This window comes from Dipodomys merriami, unplaced genomic scaffold (assembly GCF_024711535.1).
Source record: "Dipodomys merriami isolate MVZ:Mamm:240054 unplaced genomic scaffold, mDipMer1.0.p SCAF_3, whole genome shotgun sequence".
Taxonomy (NCBI): Eukaryota; Metazoa; Chordata; class Mammalia; order Rodentia; family Heteromyidae; genus Dipodomys; species Dipodomys merriami.
In genome coordinates this window covers 24649973-24671928 of record NW_027204492.1, presented here as the reverse complement: position 1 = coordinate 24671928, position 21956 = coordinate 24649973, and the positions used below count along the sequence as shown (strand labels likewise).

The following is a 21956-nucleotide window of genomic DNA, read 5'->3' as shown; positions in this document are numbered from 1 at the left end:
TTAGGAAATTTCCCTAGATAAAGATCAATAAAATGTAGCATTTAAAAGTTTGTCATATAGCTGCATGATTACAGCAATCCTATTATAACAGATGTCATAATAAACAGTTTTATGAGGGCTCCCACAACTACATCTAATAACATCAGCACAAAAATATTGTTCAAGCTCAATTGCCACAGGAAACTTATGTTTACAATAACTAAGCCCTCGTGCTCTCCTAGAGAAAGGAATCAAATCAATGTAAAAGAGCAGTAAAAGAAATAATATGTGGGGCTGGGAAGGTGGCTCAGTGGTACAGTGCTTGCCTTGCATGCATAAGGCACTGTGTTCGATTCCTCAGCACCACATAAGCAAAAAGAAAAAAGCTGGAAGTGGTGCTGTGGCTCAAGTGGTAGAGCGTTAGCCTTGAGCTGAAGAGCTGAGGGACAGCGCCCAGGCCCAGAGTTCAGGCCCCATGACCAGACCCCGCCCCCCCCAAAAAAAGAAATAATGTGTGTCAACTCAACTTCTTTACCATACTAGCACTGAAGGGCAAAGATCACTGATAGATACATCCAAATGTCTGGACTTAGATGAGACTGAATGTGAGAAATAGCTCTATAATAGCTGATGACATTGTTTTCAAGCAATTATCTGGCCCATTAGTACCATCTTTGTTGGAACAGCTTTACTTCAGTCCATATTTGACAGGGTCAAACCATCTTTGCCCAAAGGTCATGATGAACTGACAAGTGAGAGGCACCATTCATTGGGCCAGGGTTAAGGCTGTGGAAATTGGTGACAATTGGTGTCATACCTCCAAGGCTGGATTTAATCGAAAGTGATTAGTAGATAGATTACAATATCATATGTCCAACCTGTTTTTGAAAAATAAATACAGCTACCAAATAGCCTCCTATATATATACATACCACAACCATTCAACCCTGACCAAATATCTCATGAAAGAATACCATTCTAGGTCAAAGACTAGAAAATTAGCTACGTTCTTGTTCAAGATCATTGCCTGAACTTATACAGCCAGCTCACCTTTCATCATGTTAACAACTTCAACCATAAAGTATAAAAATCCTTTCCTTCCTTCCATGGATGACATTAGGATGAATCAGATAATTTCTCTAAGGCATTCTAAGATCCTCAGTAAGGTCAAGTCTACATATACAAGGCATTATAATTAGAATCACTGCATTCCATTTCTTTAGGAGGTGAAAATGAGAGAAGGAACTTGTGGTCAGTGAGCCTGAGAACTCAGAAACATTTAAGTATTTAAAACCTGAGGGAACTTGACTTGTTATAGTGAGAGCAAAGTTCGTGTAAACTTATTCTCCCAGCCAGTAAGAGTGGCTAGGAATGCTTCCAGGATATTAGAAAGCTTCCTGTGTGTCTCTGGCAATATGATGTTACTTTACCATGGTCATCACAGAGATTTAGATTTCTGAGTGCTATGAAGACAGTGGTAATTGTGTTGATTTAATTATGGCTTTGTAGGCCAAAAAGTCTTGCCTTATAGAGTAGGATTAACTGGTCACACAAAAAAGGTAACATACTCATGCCAAGAGTTTAGACTTGAACTGCACTCATACATTTAATTGTTTCAATCATGCAAATCTTAGTTCTATGTATATCTGGATTGTTATTGGGTACTTGGAGAAGACAGGTAAGCTCCCTGACAGGTAAGTTCAGAATTATAGAATATAATCCTACTGGGCTGGAAAGGTGGCTCAGTATTAGAGTGCTTCCCTTGCATGCATGAGGCCCTGGGTTCAATTCCTCAGCACCACATAAGCAAAAAGAAAAAAGCCGGAAGTGGCACTGTGGCTCAAGTTGTAGAGCGCTAGCCTTGAGCTGAAGAGCTGAGGGACAGCACCCAGGCCCAGAGTTCAGGCCCCACAACCAGACCCCCCCCAAAATAAAATAATACTACTAATTTTTAAAAAAGGGGATACTAGAAAAGTAAATGTGAAATGATTTACAAATCAAAACCTGGAGGTAAGGTCAACTCATGGACATACTTCCTTTCAGGGGGCAAAAAAAAAAAAGAAAAAGAAAAGAAAAAAAACAGTGTGACCTTAAATACTATTGTGCATTGCCTTAAGAGATGAGATCCAATGACATTGAAGCAATGGTGTATTAGAAAGGCTTCTTAATAGCCACTCTTAAATGCTTTGCCATCATTGCTATCTCTTCAACAATTCTAAGAGTCCTTTGTACTTCTCTTGACCTATTTCAGACTACTACTTGTGCTTAACTTGAGAACTTCTTACTTAATAAATTGCTCCTCCCTCTTCCCTGGCCAGTATAAAATCAATTGTCGCTTGACAAACTGCTTTGTTGCAGCTTTCCCAAAGGTGCAAAAGAAAGTAACACATTGTATTTTATACACATTAACTTAATTTCAGTCTCTCTCACTCAAGCACAACATGATCCTTCAAACTCTGACCCAAGCCCCTTCACAATTTAGTGTCCATGGCAACCACCACCAAGCTGCTCAGAGAGAGCTGCAAGGAGTGACAGGAAAGCACACCTCCCAGCAGAGCTATTAGCTCTTCTGCATTAGTCACATCAATAACAGGTGGCATCATGCCTATCCCTGGATCCTCAGGCATTTTCTTCCACCAGAGAGGAGGAATGTTTTTCCTGCCTCTTACCCACAGAGAGTTGAATATGGTTACGTCTCATACTTAACCTGTTGAAGATACAGTACTGAGTTTATATTATAGGGATTAGTAGGAGCACAAGATTTGTTAGAGATTACTTCCTCATGGTATATTTCCTGCAGTGACTCTCTGAAACAGGTCACTGCAGCCTGCACTACAACATCCTGATTGCTAAGCTTTAAGAGATCCTTAAAAGTAGACAGTGATCTTGAAACTTTCCAAAGACAAGCATAAAATCCTCCATGTGTTCTTTTATGGTCCTCACCACTCAGTGACCTGCAATTCATCCTCTTATCCTTCTTAGCCCATGTCAAGAACACAACCATGACAATCTCATACCATCATATATTTTCAAAGAAAATGAGTCCCAAGTACTGGAGAATTTGTGATCCAACAGAAAAATAGTGTAAAAAGTAAAAATAAAATTAAAAAAGGGAAATAATATGGTTTCTCCAAATATTTTCAGCATGTAAACTCTCAGTGTGAGTTCTAAATTATTTGTTATTTTTTTTCAAAGCTTAGCAGATGGTGATGAATTTCCCTTTACTGTACTCTAGAGGGAGATATGGATGGTTCAATGGAATGGTTCTGTCTACAGTCTTATTACATCATAGCCCAACATAGTTAATAGAGAATTTGCACAAAGAGAACTAGCTCATACTCAGTTCTTTATGGTAACTGAAAAGGACCCATTATTCATGTATTCTCTTCATAGACTCTACATAAATAGGAAGAACATGTAAAGTGGGAGACACAAGTGAATGGCTTCATCTTCTTAGCTTCATGAAAAAAGAAACAGAAGGCCATTATGCACAATCCTTTCCCATAGATATACTGAAATGTGAGGAGAGGGTTTCAAGTTCTCCTTAAAAGCAAGACAACATTCCTATTCATTCTGCCTCTGTAGTCCTGGAAAAGGACTAGTAATAAGTTTAAAGCAAAGTGAAAAACAAGTAAGGCTTGGTTTCAGCCATCAAGGAGCTCATGGTTTAGTAGGGAAGCAACCTAATAAACAGATGATCACAATCTCGTGTGATAAGTAAAGTAACAAAAGGGGTACACAAATGTGGTAAAAGCATGACTAGCTCCGACTGACGGTGATCTGTGAGGACTTCCCCGCATGGGCAGATGAAAGGTGTCCTCAAGGATCCATTAAAATTCATGGTTTGGAGAGAAAGGGATGGAAATTGAAATTTCCCCAGGTAGGACAATCCTCATGTATTTTTCAGGGTAAATGCTAATGTTAGCAGATGAAAAGTTAAAACTGACCCATGTCATAAGGCAGAATGGTACAAACTTGATGCACTAAGAACATGAGCTATATTAACCAGAACTCAACCTGATTTTTCATTATGACCTTTAGAAACCAGCATTTTCTTTTTTTTTTAATTTTTTTAATTTTTATTTTTATTTTTTGTGAACATACAGAGGGGTTACAATTACATGGGCAAGATAATGAGTACATTTTTTATCAAGCATTGCAGCCTCCTCCTTTGTTTACCCTTCACATCCCTTTCCAGCCTCCCCCCCCCACCCCCCATCCCTCCCCACCCCCCCTCCCGCACCAAAGTTGTAAAGTTCGTTTTCAACATGACAACTTATACTTCTCATAGTTGCAATGGGTCCACCTGTATCCTTAAATGACTTGTTTTTCCCCATCTCCACAAATTATACTGACATCAAATATAGTGAAAGCGGGGGTTACACTGTGGGGGAGGGACATACAAAGCAACAAAGAAATAATCTTATAAATGAGTTAGAAACAAATGGATGAAAGAAAAAAACATTTAAATACATATCTAAGGGTTCATTTTCCTAACATCACATTATCTGACCTTTTCTGCTTGACTCATACATTTACTAGATATTGCAAATAAGGGAAACCATGGGACCTATGTTTCTTTGGGCCTCGCTTACTTCACTTAATATAATTTTTTCCAAGCCTTTCCATTTCCTAACAAATGGGGCAATGTCATTCTTTCTGATGGAGACATAGAATTCCATTGTGTATATATACCACATTTTCTTGATCCATTCATCTACAGTGGGGCATCTGGGTTGGTTCCATATCTTAGCTATGGTAAATAATGCGAAACCAGAATTTTCTAGCAGCCAATACAATACCCTGTATTTGAAATAAGATTTTTCTTAGGTATTTTACTGCCCCTTCATCTTACAATTTTGAGTTGCTGAGAGAAGTAGGAGCATACATCATTCCCTCACAAATCATGAGTGGAAAGAGCAAGGACAATCACCCAGGCTCCATTTCCCATCCTCTTCATGCCACATTCCCAAGATTATGCCAATACATATACAAAGCAGACAACTATGCATGGGTTCACTGGAATAGGCCACCTGTCTTCAACCCCATACCACTTCCCACCCAACCACATTGAACTAGTGTTTAGACAAACACAGTCTCCTCACTTGAAAGCATATCAATCACACCAGAAAGACAACATGTGAAAGGAATATTGCTTCCCATCCTTCTCCCCTATTTCCAGTGTTCCTTCCTTTCTCATCATTCATAAACACTACTGACAAGGCAAACACTGAGAAGAAACCTTCCTTTGAGGACTGAGAGGCTAATTGGTATGCGCTAACAGAAAGATGAGAGGTAAAGATAATTTAGGAATCCACAGAAAGAAACCATCACAAGATAAGGCACATGAGAGCAAGGTTTTTCTCTTTTGTTCACTGCTGTTAAGTAGCTTTGAAGCCAGTAACAACTCAATCAACATGTGTTAAAAATAAGTAAATAAGCTTTTTAAATGGAGAGGGAGTTGTCCTGACATCCATCATTTGGGGAATAATTCCTAGTCCTATATGCATTGTGCACTACAATTTGTACTTACAGATGCACAAAAGGAACTCTCCGGACCTGTAGAATTGACTATTAGAGCTATAACTTAAAATTTTACCAAATTTTAGCAAAGGATTTTGTCTTCTCTGCTGCTCTCTTCCATGTATGGGTGTTTCACAGTGATGACTTTTTCTAGGGGAGCAGGACTTTTTATTCTTTGCTCTTTGTGACCTCTAGCTCTTTTTAGCAAAAGCCCAAGCCCATACATGGAAATGCCACTGTGGGAAATACGACTCTCATTATACCCTTGCCTTGTCTAAGAAGAAAGAATACAAATTCTGGTTTAACCTAAACTCCTTTAATGAGTTTTGGCTAGAACTGAAGGATAAATATGATTACTGTCAGTAGGCATACGCTATAAATCTATTTTAGATGCTGATATTCTGTTACAAGGAGTTCAAATAGGCATCCAAATATAATTCCACTTAAAAAATAGAAGCAGAGCTAGGTTCTGATAACCACTAAGTAGTAATCCTAGCTACTAAGGAAGCCTATGTTCAAATGATTGTGATTTGAAGCCAGCCCACAGAGAAAAGTCCTAGAGACTCCATTTCCAAAATGTTCAGCAAAAATCTAGGCTGCAAGTGTGGTCCCAATGTTAGAACACCAGCCAAGCAAGCAAGTAGAGTAAGTGTGAGGTCTGAGTTCAAACACAAATGCAGGCAAACACAAACAAAAAACATGGAACTAAGAAAGAAACACAGTTTCAAATCTATTATGTGCATCCCAGATTCTTGTTTTTCCAAGATTTTAGACTAGGTTATGGGTTGTTTTGGGGAGGGCTTGTTTGTTTGCTTGTTTTTACTTACTGCACTGTTATAAATCTACTAATTCTTTCTGATTACTTTTAGCTTGAGGGGCTTGGGAGATACCATTAATCTAAAGTCACAAATGGGAAAACTAAGCATTTATTTTAAAAATAAATGGGAATAAAGCCACTGTGTTCTCCCTGTGATTTACTCTGACCTCATGGTACCACAGTGCTATTCCAGTGTACAGATTCAAGTTTAAGGTTTATATTATATGAATGGAGACGTATCTGCTTTCATAATATGAATGTTAAATTTGTGCACTCTCTGACTTCCTCTCAATGGCTAAAATCACGTCCAGCTCTATGAGTATACCTCCTAAGAAATAAGAACACTATATGCCACTGTACAGAAGTGGTGAAATATACTTTCCCCTCTCATCCTTTCCCAGTTGAAGGATAGTTCAGCAGGGACCTGATTTATGGCAGAGTGTACAAAAAAACTTTTACAGGCATAAAAGGTCAAAAGCTATGTACATACGACCATATATAATAATTGTATGTTCTTCCCCCATGGTATAATCCCTGTTTTCACTGTATTTGATTCCGGTGCCCTGCATCTTGTATATACACTTTTCTAATTTGGGGAAGGGAATGGAAAAAACAAAATGTTTAACCAGGGATACAGGTTGACCCATTGTATCAATGAGATGTACAAGACACTGTGTTGAAAATGAACTTTACAAACTGTGGGGGGAGGGAGGGAGGAGTAGGGGAGGTGGGGAAGGCAGGGATGGTAGGGGAAAACAAAGCAGCAGGTAACAATGCTCAATAGGAAATGTACTCATTACCTTATTCATGTAACTGTAACTTCTCTGTACACTATTTTTACAATTAAAAATGTATTTAAAAAAACTTTCACAGGCCACAACTTTTACCCTATACTCTGAAATCAAAACATTTTGATTGCAAAACTTTTCGAAGCTTTCACAAAGTTATCTCCTTTAGTCCTCTGAAATAGGTTGGACTAATTGTGGTTTGTTTTTCCCTAGAAGAAATTTAAATAACTTGCCTAAGATCACAAGGTTAAGAGTGCTGAATTCTAGTACTTATTTCCACACCTAAATGGATGCATTTGGAAAGGCAGTAATGGAACTCTTGTTATACAAAATTAACTATGCCCTTCTTCAATCAGCTCCCATGCTGTCCAAAGTTATGGCTAATAACCTTTACTTTGGGATTGGGCATTTCTCTTTCCCCTTCCTCAGTTTGTTTCATGAAAGAACAATTAAGATCCATCTGGGACTAATTATAGTGATTCTTGAATTTGAACTTAGAGCCATTACCCAATTGAGGTCACTTATTTTAAATTAACTTGCCTGGTCAGAATACAGGTTTGGTTATCTTCAGAGCCCAGTGCAGAGAGCCACTGGCTCACTCAGACTTTAATTAACTAGCTAAATAACCTGCATTGTGACAAGCTGCCTATGATTTGATGGAGGCATTCATTTGCATTCAGACAAAGATCAAAATACATTGTCAAAGCTTCAGGGACTAAGTCCTAGAAACCTTCACACAGTCTCTTGTTGAAGGCTGTGAGCCACTTCCCTTTGGTTCCCTCTAATTATTTTTCCTGTGCTTTTGTTCTGATTATCCAACATTCATCACAAGTACAGTTGTGATTAAACAATGACAACTTATGTCACACACCGATATGGAAACAAAAATTGGAGTCATGATCATATGAACCAAGTACAAATCTGTGCAAAATAATTAGAAGAAACCAAACCGAGATTCCCAGGATGCCCAGCAACAAAGGAGACTTTCCTAAGATTCAGGCCACAACTACTCTCCAGTTAGGTAATCATACATAATAACAGTAAGTACTGAGTCTTTGTTGAATTGAACTCATGGTAGGAGCTGATCATCCCACAATACTATCAGTTCTTATTATTCTAACGATTAGTGACTTGAGGCAGTCAAATCTGATTTTGATTTCAGGTCTCATTACTTTCTGCCTGTGGGGCTTACAGCAAATTTCCAAACTTCTCTGTACCTTGATTTCTTAACCAAAAAGATAAAATTATTAATGGCCTACCTTAAAGGGCAGTGGTAAGGCTTCAAAGAAATGCAAGAGGTTTTCTATTGTACTACTTTCAGTTCTTTTTTTCTTTCATTTTTCTTTGATTTATTCCCTTCTGACATTTTTTATGATTTCTGTACCCTTTGTCTTGTATATGTTTATCTGATTTGGAGAGGGGAAGGGAAAGCACAGAAACAGTAGGAAAAAGGGTGAACCAATTCAGCAGTGAAACCTACTAGATACTATGTTGGAAATGAACTATACAACTTGGTTGGGGGGAAGGAGGTCAGGAGGTGAAAAACTGGGAGAGAATAAGGGAGGAAGTGACACTGTTGAAATGGAATTGTACTCATTACCTGACTTATGTAACTATAAACCCTCTGTATGTCACCTTTACAATAATTTTTAATATCATTTAATAGAGTACCTTCTACACAGTAAGTAGTCAGTAAATGTTAACCTGTGTTTATTTTGTTATATCCCACCATAAGTCCTTTGTCTAGGGCATCTTCCTACCTGGAGTCTTTTTGCCTTCCTTCATGCCAGCAACTGTTCCACTATCATTCAAATCTAGTCTAAACAATAACTCCTTCCTCTCTAATAGAGAGATTTTCGTACATTTGAGCTTGTTCTGTCCCCACCTCTTCAGCACATTTTTCTACATTTCTCTTATTTTATATGGAACTATCTCTTTTTTTGTCATTTGTGGGGCTTGAACTCTGGGCCTGGGCACTATCCCTCAGCTGTGCAGCTCAAGGCAAGCACTCTGCCACTTGAGCCACAGCGCCACTTCCAGCTTTTTGTGGTTTATTAGAAATAAGAGACTTTCCTGCCTGGGCTGGCTTTGAACCATGATCCTCAGACCTCAGCCTCCTGAGTAGCTAGGATTACAGGAATGAGCCACCAGCACCTGGCCTGGAACTATCTTTTATTGGCTTACTAAAATTTTTGGATTTTTCTCCAGGGTTTTGTATCTTTTAAGACCTTCATACAAGAAACATTTGGTGGGGCTGGGAAGGTGGCTCAGTGGTAAAGCGCTTGCCTTGCATGCCTGAGGCCCTGAGTTCGATTCCTCAGCACCACATAAGCAAAAAGAAAAAAGCTGGAAGTGGTGCTGTGGCTCAAGTGGTAGAGCGCTAGCCTTGAGCTGAAGAGCTGAGGGACAACACCCAGGCCCAGAGTTCAGGCCCCACGACTGGACCCCCCCCCCCAAAAAAAAAGAAACATTTAGTGATGACTACCGCACCGCTATATGTTGAAGCTATATTCTACAGAGAACATGAACCAAGATAAAGGGAAGGATGTTGATTAAATCTCCTTATATCATAGCTGCATCACTGGAAATTTAATTCAAGAATTAATACAATATAGCAAATGCTGTTGGTGCTTCATCCATATCTCCTTGACACTAGGCTTGCATGTGTTCTTTTCCACATGAAGTTTTTTCATACTGAGAGTGTGGCAATCCAGAAGCATTGGGTAGGAAGTAGTACTTCTGAGGGCATTACCAGCCAATAGTGAATGGGAGTTGAAAGTCAAAGACCTCACCTTTTAGGGCCTTCCAGTTGATGTTTTCCCCACCATCTCAGAGGTCTCCAGAATTAATCTGCTTGAATATACCTACATTGGCTTCTTCCTTTTCACTGATTTCCACATTCCTCAACCAGTGCTTCCTATCAGTTCTCAAATCTTTGAGAGCCCTCTTTAAAACAATAATCTTTCAAATTCCTCCTTTGCCTTGTTTCCCAGGAATCTGAGTGAGTATCATCATGCTCCCTGCTGCTTGCCCAGGGATTCTCATGAGAACTCATGTATGCACAAATGTCTCTTACTAAACCATTTCATGAAAACTCCATCATTGTGGGTCCTGATTTTAGCTTCACAATGTACAAAAAAAAAAAGAAAAAAACACAAGATTGCCGCAAAGAAAGAAAGAGAAGAGAGGGTGGGAGAGGGAGAGAGAAGGAAGGAAGGAAGGAAGGAAGGAAGGAAGGAAGGAAGGAAGGAAGGAAGGAAGGAAGGAAGGAAGGAAGGGAGGAAGGGAGGGAGGGAGGGAGGGAGGGAGGGAGAGAGGGAGGGAGGGAGGGAGGGAGGGAAAGAAAGAAAGAGCAAGGGAGGGGGAGAGAGAGAGATTGAGAGATTGAGATTGGCACTGGTGGCTCAACCTTGCAATCCAAGATTCTCAGGAGGGTGAGATCCCTTCAAAGTCAGCCAGGGCAGGAAAGTCGAGAGACTCATCAGCCCAAGGGCCAGTGCTCTATCGGCAGTCCAATGAGGAGCTTCGGAGCTCCAGAGGGACTCAGGAGGCAGAGTCTAGCAGGCTATTCCTTTTCTAGTCAGCCATACTCAGGATCCCCCTCAGCTGCGGTGAGGCACTGCCTTTAATATATACCCTTCCATTTAGTATCTGGCTATTTATAGTCCCTCTAACTTAGCTTGTCTCATCAATCATTTCAACCACATTTTCTTAGGGAGCCAGCCCTGACTACCATCCTACCAATTGCTTATAGTTGCCTCAAATAAAAATCTCCTCTAGGGTGTAAGCACTGAAAAACAGCAAGACTCTCCTAAAATCAAGAGGAATAGCCTCTACAATATATCTCTCTCCATTTTCAAAATAGCATCCTCTTTAAGCTACCTATTTGTCAGGTTCCCACTTTAAAAAGCTACAGGGAAAAAAATCTTTAGATCTTTGGTTGAAGACAAAGTACTTTCTATCTATAGCAGGTTATTAGTTAATCATTCTCTCCTCAGATGTGCTTTGCTCATATTTCTATTCTCCCACTGGATTATAATTTTCTGATAACTTTGCTGTCTTACCCATTTAAGTATGAGGTCCTCCAGAAGAGGAACCAATATTCTGCACCTTCTGTCTCCACATGGTGTAGCCTCAGAATTTGCACAGTGTGGGCATTCAGCTAACATTCATTAAAAGAAGAATGAATGAATGAAATGTGATTTATACAGACAGCCCTTCCACTTGCTAGCAAGTTCAATCCATATTCTCCCTGGGTACATTGCTATACTGGAAAATTGGGTTTTGGCAATTGAAAAAGTGTTTATAGGTTGATCTACGTGTTAATATTCCTCCCATTGCTGATTTCAGCTACCAATGGTTTAATAACTAGCCAGTGATTCCTACATAGTTAAGAAATGGCTTTTAGGTGCTTCCTGAGTTGGATGAAAAACAGTGGTTCCGCCTAAGGTGCTTTAACCGAGTGCGTGTCATGGTGCTCACAAGGTTAGAGGAACTGGCCAAATAAATGCCAATGGAGATAAATGCCAAATGCAAATAACAGGAATGAAAGACCAAACCAAATATTTGTGAATTAGGAGAATTCTATGTTTTTTGCTTCCATAAACTGAGCTTGGGTTATTTGTTATCAATTTGCAAATTGAGATCCACTTAAATAACATGGCTCCCAAATGTAAAAGAAACCTGCCAAATAAGCAATTATCCCGAAAAATCAAAAACACATTAGGTTTCTGAGAGGTATTTATTTTTATTTGAAAATGTAAATATGATCATTCACTTCAGCAATCAAAAGATCTCACAGATTAGAGCCAAATACAGGGAACATTACACAAATAGAAAATGTATTCACAGGAGTCAGTTCAGGAGTTCACAGGGAAACAATACTCTCCTCTATATCCTCAGATTTCTTTCTCTTCCTTCCCTGCTTGGAGATGCCATCATTTTGACCTATACCTCAGTTTCTAACATTCTAACATTTCTGCCATTCATGCTTCAATTTTGTACATAATATTGGAACTAGTAAGTAATGGCAAAACTGAGTCCATAACTATTCACTGCTCATACTAATACACTTCCTTTAATAAATTTTATTTGAAGCTTTAAGATAACATTTGTAATGGATTTAATACCCTTGCAAGTTTAAATAACACAAGGTATCATTTCAGGTATGATGCTAGAAGTTAGTCATCCTAATAAACATGCAAAGGTGAAAAGATGTGACTCCTGAGCCATCAAGAAAGTCCTGCTTTGTACCACTCATCTTCAAGTAGTTGTGGCTAGAAATTAGACATTTGTCAGTCCTGGGCTTGAACTCAAGGGACTGGGCATTGTCCCTGAGCTCTTTTGCTAAAGGCTAGTGCTCTACCACTTTGAGCCACAGTGCCACTTCTGGTTCTCTGGTGGGTAATTAGAGGTAAGAGTCTCACAGGGACTTTCCTGCCCAGGCTGCCTTTGAACTTTGTTCCTCAGTTCTCAGCCTCCTGAGTAGCTAGAATTATAGATATGAGCCACCAGCACTTGGTGAAATACTACATATTTTATGTAACTATGAAACCATATGCCAGATATCGCCATTCCATTTTCATAGTATTTTATTATCTTTAAATCCATTCCACTTTTTTAATGCAATTAATGAATCCACTGAAACTCCCAAGCATGCTACTCAGTACAAATACAGGCCGTCCAGTAGGTCTTTTTCAGGAATTCACTATTATAATGGCTTGAGTCTAAGTGATTATGTAAACTCTATCATTAAACCTTTGTTATAAATGTTCAGTTTGCTAATTTAGAATAAGATTATAAGTAATAAATTACTACTATAGGCATAGATATGACTAAAAGTAGTTAATAATAAATTTCATAAAAAGCTTATATCTAAAGCACTGTCATTTAAAATTTACTGTCTCACTGGGCACCAAGGGCTCACACCTGTAATCCCAACTACTCAGGAGGCTTAGATTTGAGGATGGTGTTTCAAAGCCACCTTGGGCAAAGTCTGTAAGATTCTTATCTCCAATAAACCTACCCAAAATAAGCCAAAAGTGGAGCTGTGGCTTTAGTGGTAAGGCACTAAATTTGAGCAAAGTAAAAGGCCAGGGATAGTGCCCAGGCACTGAGTTCAAGCCGCAGGAGAGATACAAATAAAGTTTACTGTCTAAAGTTCATCACTACACCAAGGAGATAGTCAGGCAAATTACAGAGAAGTAATTATTCACACCATCACATTGAAGAGAAATTTCCTTTTGCTGTACTATTCACTATTGCTGTACTATTCTGTACTATTCACCTCCACCCTCTGAAAAAAACTACAGTAACTCCAAATACATAAAAAGATACAGTACTTGTAAATGCATTGTAGCTCAGTGTAACATCATTTTTTATTAGCACGTTTTACAGGAAATTGTAAGATGGTCTGAGTATTTAAAGTGATTACTATTAGCCCTGTATCCAAGGAATCTAGATGATAAATTTGCAATGAAGACTTCCTGACTGGGGCAGTACATGTAAACTACTTTAGGAAATTATTTTATAAGTCTCCATAGTTGCACTCATATCCAGTCCTGAGCATCATTTGCTGCCCTCTCCAAACTGTGTCCTTCATTTTGGTTCCTTAGAATGCTCAAGAACCATTGGTAGTTATGGGAATACTCTTAAGGTATAAGCCATAAACAAATTAACCTTCTAACAAGACAAAGAAACAGGATCTCTATTCGATTCCCTAAAGAAACAACTGTTTTAAGAGTGTATGCATAAACTACTTTGTTAAATGGTAACTCCTTTGTAAAACTAAAGATAATTTTTAAATATTCATAAAAAAAAGATAATTTTCCACTACCTTAGTGACATGCTAGTGGGTTTTCAATATGCTTAGATGAATGTATTTTATTTTCATACAACTGTATTTATTATTATTATTTCATGGCTGTTGTTACTTTAGACATGGCTACTGTACATTAAAGAAGCTAGTATAAGGGAATTAGGGAAATGATAGTATTGAAATATGCAGGAAAGGCATAACTCAATAAGTTTATGGGGTAGAATTTGACAAATCCTATTTTAAGGTTGAGCTGATGAGGTATACCCACTATGCATTTAAATGGTACCTTATCACTAAGAGCAAGGATAATACATCCCTTTAACTACAATATTTCCAAGTATAAATAGGTCATTTATTGCCTTTTATTTATTGCCTTTTACCTTGCTTACCATTTATTATTAATTCTTCCATGTATTCTATTTAGTCATGGTGACTGCAATATTCAAGTCTAGAAAGTAAAACTTTCCAAACCATGTTCTTTTTTTTCTTTTTTGCTTGTCATGGGCCTTGAACTTAGGACCTGGGCATTGTCCCTGAGCCTCCCTATGCTCAAGGCTAGAGCTTTAACTCTTGAGCGACAGCACCACTTCAGCTTTTTCTGTTTATGTAGTACTAAGGAATTGAACTCAGGGCTTCATGCATGCTAGGCAAGCACTTTACCATTAAGCCACATTCCCAGCCCAAACCATATTCTTTTTAAAATATTTTTTTCTAATCCTCACATCCTAGCATCTTATTCAGTGCTTATTCAATTGCCTTCTCTCTGCAGACAGATCCCTGTAAACAGCATAAACACTGATGAGATTCCTTGGTTATAATTCGATTTTTCTCCTGTATGAAAAGCTTTGCCATTTCTTTGTCTGCAGCATTCCCATCCCTACTGCCTTTAAGCTGAGTTTGGTATAGGTGATTGGTTCTTCTCTGTCTCACTAATTCATCACATTTATCCAAGTTAGAAATACTGTCATTAATTCATAGAAGACTATGTGTGTGCAGATTGATTACTAGAATGTCTTCTGATATGTATTTGCTAAGACTCAAGCAATTTAGTTACTTGGAGTCTTTATTCAAGAAGATTAACACTTTAGATCATATCACAAATTCTTTTGGAAAGTATTGACATGTTCTAAGGCTAATTTGTATATTATACCATTGATTCAACAACTTGTACAGATGAAATTATATAGCATGCCTTAGGATAACTATATCTTTTCCTTTTCATTTGAAGGGATAGGAAAGCTGCTCAGGAGGCTGAGATCTGAGGATCACACTTCAAAGCCAGCACACAAGTCCTCGTGAGACTCATCTCCATTTAACCACTGTAAAACTGGAAGTGGCACTGTGGCTCAAAGTGGTAGAGCACTAGCTTTGAACAAAAAGAACTCCCAGACAGCTCCCAGGCCCTGAGTTCAGGCCCCATGACCAACAAAAAATAGAATATGCTACAATTGCTTTCTCTTAAAGAGATAATACACATACAGTAACACAGAACACCCTGGTGAATTTAAAACAGAAATATCACCCACCCACCTTTTCCCCCATCTCCTCAAATGTTCACAGGGTGCCAAAATCAAAGAAAAACAAAGTAAGGTGAACATCAAGGCATGCTCCGTACTCAACGCAAGATCAATCTTTATACATAGATCCTTTTCTGGCAGTGATGTAGAAAATCCAAACATGGAGATACTTAGGTCTGCAAATAACCTAATCTGCATACCAGATGGATCTAAGGAAAGAAAAAACATACACACTTCTTCACACACTTTTTTCCCCTAAAATGTGAGCATAGAAAAACAGATGCTTTTGCCTCCCAACGGATCTGTGGGCCTCTCCCAAGTAGTCTTGTGGAGCAATTTCATTTCACATTTCTAAAATTATGAAATGTCTAGATTAAACATTAAATCAAGAAATGGCCTCTTACACAGAAAACCTACTGAATAATTTATAAATTATTTTTAACTACTCAGTGATACCCAAGTCTTAATTTCACAAAGAAGTGCATAAGGGGACTCAGTAAAAGGAAATCTCCCCTAAATGGGTAGATTATAATTCACTAGCTTCCTTGACAATCCATTTAATGCTATCTGCATTGGCTCATTGTGTTCATATGTAACCACTCTTTCTTCTATGAAGAAATTTTTGCTCACTGAATGAGTATTTTGGCCTTTTTTTGAGATGCTATATATGGAGATAAAAATAAGTTTCCTTAAAACAGTGAATTTTATCAATATTTCACACTTTTCTCTTTATTACTTTTATCATATTTGCCATCAGGGCAAGCCATCTATCATCTCCGACAAATCTTACAAAAGCAAGTTAGTACAGAAGATGGATTGGGAACTTTGAATTTCTTCTTCAGATTCACTGTCAACTGTAAAAAAACAGCTTTTTATATTTCAACTTCTGAAATGAATTCAGAAAAGCTTTATAATTACTGTAAAAAGCAAAGTTGAATATTCTCTTGGTTACCAGACTTCTTAAATAGCTGAGGGGACAACTTATGTCTTGTTCATTGTTCACACATGGAAAGAATAAAGACTTAGGACTAACTGAACAAGAACCACTTCTGCAACTACATAGTTTTTTTGTGTAGTACATTACATATAACCATCCCATACCACTCTGTTTCCACAAGCCCAGGCCCAAAAAATATTTTAAAGGTGGGAGGATACCAAGAACAAACTATGACATTTTTTCTTAGCTCACATTAGTAGAATCACAGTTGTTTGGCATAAGTAAGATTTCAATAGAATTGAAGTTCATTCTCTTCATATATATATATATATATATATATATATATTCTCATATAATATGTATATTATATATATACCTATATCTTTCAGCAGCAATTTCTGAACACAATAAATCATAGCCTGATGACTCAGGAACTCACAGAAAACAGCAAGCATCCATGATTATATTATGTAGTAATACAACGTCTGCATTTTTTGGTCCCTTCCTTTTCCTTTGAATCAGTCCATCAATTCTTCTGCTACTAATGTACCTTTTTCTAATATCACTCCCTGCCTCCATACACACCCCTTCTAGCATGCAGTGTTTAATTTACTGTGAACTGGAAAACTAAGATTTTAAAGACTGTATGTTAAATACGAGTTGAGAAGGCACTGAAAGCAAGGATGAGGAATTAATTATGGGCTTCAGTGTAGCAGCTTTGTGACACCTAAATGTTCCTATCTTTAGATAACTTTCCCATCTCTTCCAGTTTAAGGCTAACTATTGAAAGAGTGATGTGTGGTAGCTACCTTCAAATAAGTCAGTTTGTCTTGGGCAGACAATCTGTATAGGGATTAAAGCAGATATTCCAAGAGCTTCTTGGGTTATTTTTTTTAACCTGAGAAACAATGTCCAAAAGAATGGCCTCTTTCCACATTACACAATACATCTCAAATATATATATATATATATATATATATATATATATATATATATATATATATATGTTATCCAATTTGATCTTAGCAACACGGCTGTGATAGGAAAGTCAAGACTACAGACAAGGAAATGGAGGCTCAGGAATATTTAGTGATCTGCCCACAGTCAAGCAGTGAGTGAATGGCAAAGTCCAATTCCTGGGTTCTCGTTCCATGTTCTTACACCACTACCATCTTCTATTGGCCCCTCTCACTTTGCTTACTCTCAGAAGGACATTAAACTCTGCCTCTGGTGAAAAAAACATATTCACTCCCTTTGGGCTTACTTCCTTATTTCTAAGACTGCGGTGTGTGACAAAATTTTAAAAATCCCTGGCTTTATTATATTGAGGGTTGTCAGTGAATTAAAAATTCAACAAATATATTGTCCTAACTTGCCACCAAAAGTTAACAAATGTCACTAGCATGGATGTTTCTCACAAGAGGACACTGAAGAATACATCCTGAAGACACCTAACAGCTCATTTGTGTCAAGGCAGCATGAGAAATCACCTCCTCAACACATTCATTAACCTTTCATTTCCTTCATAAATAATCAGTCAGAAATATGGCTCATATTTTAAAATAATAGAAAACAGATCTCTTGTGCTCTCTTTGTCTCTGTCTCTGTCTCTGTCTCTCTCTTGCATAAACACACACACACACAAAACACAAATATGAAATTACATGATTGATTCTAAGGAAAGCATGTTAAGGATTAGATTCAAATTTATTATTTGTCTGGCTCAGCTTAAACTTGCTCTCTTCCATGTGTCCCTCCCTGTGCATGCCTTAGACATCTTGCCATTCTCTTTCCCAAGAACTTAGAGCAATTATTATCATTTATTAGCTATCACATCACTGTAAAGTTGAAAAGCATGTTAACTCAAGGTATGTTATGGACCACCTGTACTTAGAAGCCATGTAGTACACCATACTGCACACAATTGTACCAGGACACATAACCATACCCACTGCAGTTACCAAAAGATGTGGCTGCTCAAGTTATTTATATAAAATAGTATTTAAATAAAATCTACACATATATTTTAAAGCGTACACTTTAAATAATCTCTATATTATAATATTTTATGTAGTAAAATGTTTTAAATGTTATAAATGTTATATCTAGGGGAATAATGGTAAGAATAAAAGGTTGTACATGATCTATACAAACACTTTTTTCAAATATTTTCGGCCTAGGGTTAGTTAAATCTGTGAATGCATAACACAGAGATATGGAGGTTCTGCCTAAATTATTGAAGTATTTCCAAAGGAAGAAAGATCCAGCTTCTAATTCCAGCGCTACCACTTCCTAGTTATGTGGTCTTGGACAAATAATTTAAACTCTCCTTGAGCTAATATTCTTTATCCATAAAATAAGATTGTTAAGTTAACTTAGGAATTATACATGGCATAGGCAGTAAAATGAGGGTAGTTGTGTTCATTACTATTACAGCTTTTCATATAAAGTTCTGATTTGATATGTATGCAATTCTGTCTTTCTGATTTTTAAGCCATTTGACAGCTGCATTTAGAAAAGAATTCATCATGAAGCTTAAGCTTAACAACTCCTTATTTGCATGGCATGTCTCCAAGGCCCTGTTTCAAATATTGTATTCATAATTTTGTGTCCTATTTTCCATAAGAAGAGCCCCAAAAGTTATATTAGCTTCAGACAAGTACAAAACTTGGTCATGTCTTTAAATTCTTTTTTTTTGTTTTGTTGGTCGTGGGGCTTGAACTCTGGGCCTGAGCACTGTCCCTCAGCAATTCAGCTCAAGGCTTGTGCTCTACCACTTGAGCCACAGTACCACTTCCAGTTTTCTAGTGGCTTATTGGAGATAAGAGTTTCACGGTCTTTTCTGCCTGGCCTGGCTTTGAACCAAAATCCTCAGATCTCAGCCTCCTGAGTAGCTAAGATTACAGGCATGAGCCACTGACGCCCAGCTATGTCTTTAAATTCTATGTTATTATTCTCCTCAAATAAAATATTTTGTAAAATCTTTAATAAAAGTGTTTGTGCAATTTTCTTATGAGAACATACACTTACATCAGGTATTTACTCAAAACTGTTTGCTAGTATATTTGGCTGGAAAATATTTAGCCCACTTTCATATTTTGATATAATAAAAATGTACTTTGAAAAATCTAAGGCTTATTATTAATCACAGTGTTGCTCATGAAAATTATGATAATGATAATGAACCTCAGGGAATGTTTCTCATCCTTAGAACAACTGACAATTTTTTGTGAGGCAATTATTGGTAGTGAGGATTGCCCTTTGCATCGGATGATGTCTACCAGCATTCATGGCCTCAATCCATTAGATACTAGTAGTACTCCTCCCAGTTTTGACAAGTAAAAATGTCTCTAGATATTTAGGGATTTTTTTCCTCTCTAGGTATTGTCAAATGTTCCCTGAGGGAAACTGCCTTTGATGGGCCTAAGGTATTGTGATCAGCACAAAAAGTTATACTGATGGTCTCAAAGTCTTTCCCATTAAGACAGAAAAAGGAAAGTTAACATTTAGGTTTTCAATAAGCAAAAGTAACCTCAGTTAACCTGAAAATCCCATTAACCCCATTCTTTGAGTGTTGTATTCCCTAAGCATTCCAGATAACAAAAAATGTACTGTACATTCTATTTTCTAATTTGCATGCAAAGTTCAGCTCATTTTCCATCTCAATAGCTAAGTACAGAAATCCAGTTCACTGGTGGGGGTGGGCTATCAGCTTCATTGCCTCTGCCATCTATTTTAAGTGACAATGATGCTACTGACCTGGAAGTTTGGAGTTTTTTCCCCTTGTTTTCACACTAACTTTGATACAGGGAATATTTTTTCTGTTTTATCAGAAAGGAAAATGCACATAGAAGAAGCCAGATCCAACTGTTATTTTACTATATAGAAAATACATCTTGCTTTGTTGACAATTTAAAGACATTATTAGTTCTAGCCATGCCACTGATTGTGCAATTGAAAATGTACCTCTTGAATAAGCAATGTTTCTCTTTTTTTTTTCTTCTTCAGGTTGTGATCCTGGGGAAACATTCGAGAGGTTATCACTACATGCTTGCTAACCTGGTAAGAAAAAGCAGTGTTAAAGTATGTGTAGACAATATATTCTGTTTAGATTGTGTCATCTATAATCATCTAAGCAGGAAAAACATGAAGTACTTAATGTATTCAGTACACGCTTGAAGAAATGTGTTTAGAAAATATCCAAACCTGAAAGCAGTAGTCTCATTTTCAATTATGCTCTTTGTTTAAGCTGTGAAACTGTATTCTTAACTTACTTAAAAATAAGTTGATATGATTCCTCCCTTATTACTGTTAGATTAAATTTGGATTTAAAATGTGAAGTCTTTAATCGGGTTTGACATGTAAAGCAAGGGACAAATTACATATAAAGCTAATTCTTTAAACAATTTACATAAGCATTTGTGCACATCTGTACTGGATACACCCTTTCAGAAGAAGATCACTACCCAATCTTTACAAACTATACACCAGAGTACATTTCACCATGGCATAATTAAATAACTCTGTCACAATGTATAGGCACCTTTCTCCTTACATAAGACACAATCTAAATCTTTACCTTCAAACTTCTCTTGCCTTTAAGATTTGTGACATCTCAGGAGTTAGTATTTCTTTAAGGTTATTTCATACCTATTCTTTATCTGAAAGAATAATTTAAGAATTAACAAAATGGCTTATACATTTGTAATATCTGTTTGGTGAATGATCTGAATAATACTATCTCCATGGAATGAAAGAGAAATGTTAAATTATTACAATACTGAGAATCCATTAAAATATTATATAGCATGAGTTCTAATCCCAATTTGTTTCATTAGCACTAGGAACCAGGATCATTATAAAGCTCTAAAGTAAAAGAAGAGTAACAAAGGTAAAAGATTATTGTAATTATATTCCTAGATTTCTTAAAGCATTTTGTTTTATTAATGAGTATTTTAATGAGAAAGGAAACGTTATTTTAGATTCTTTCTTTGAAAGTATGTGTATTCAAAAGATGTCTTACATAAAACTGCTCTCAAACTTGGTACACATTTTCAATAAATTAATCAATGTGGAACACTTCAAGCCACATGAATCCACTGTTTTAGGAGGGAAAAAAATCTTCATTCTTACTTCACATTTAAAAATGCTCAATTAGGGCTCTACACAACTGATAAGTAAAAGTATGTTTAACTGAATAAAGGTTAAATTAAGGCATGGTTGGCAGTTATAGCTATTACTAAGCACCTAAGACAGTTACTGGTAATGTGTCTTTTTTTTTTTCGGGTGTGGGGCTTGAACTCTAGGCCTGGGCGCTGTCCCTCAGCTCTTCAGCTCAAGGCTAGCACTCTATCACTTGAGCCACAGCACCACTTCAAGCTTTTTCTGTTTATGTGGTGCTGAGGAATCTAACCCAGGGCCTCATGCATGTGAGGAAAGCATTCTACCACTGAGCCACCTTCAATAAATATTCCTCTCTCCTTCTTCCCTTCCTGCTTCTTCCTCTATCCCTTTCCTCTTTTGCCTCTATCTTTATGTCCTAGAAAGTAGTAAAGTGTTTAAATTGTGGGCTTTATCC

At 37.4% G+C, this 21956-nt stretch overlaps 1 protein-coding gene across 4 annotated transcripts in view; it reads left to right on the top strand.

Annotated features, from left to right (window-relative positions):
- Gria3 (glutamate ionotropic receptor AMPA type subunit 3) overlaps positions 1 to 21956 on the top strand; it is a 288699-nt gene that overhangs the window by 154446 nt on the left and 112297 nt on the right. For all 4 annotated transcript variants that reach the window (XM_070039784.1, XM_070039786.1, XM_070039785.1 and 1 more), the window contains exon 5: positions 20387 to 20440. In XM_070039784.1, the coding sequence (XP_069895885.1) occupies positions 20387 to 20440 (54 nt within the window). The remainder of the gene's footprint in view (positions 1 to 20386; positions 20441 to 21956) is intronic.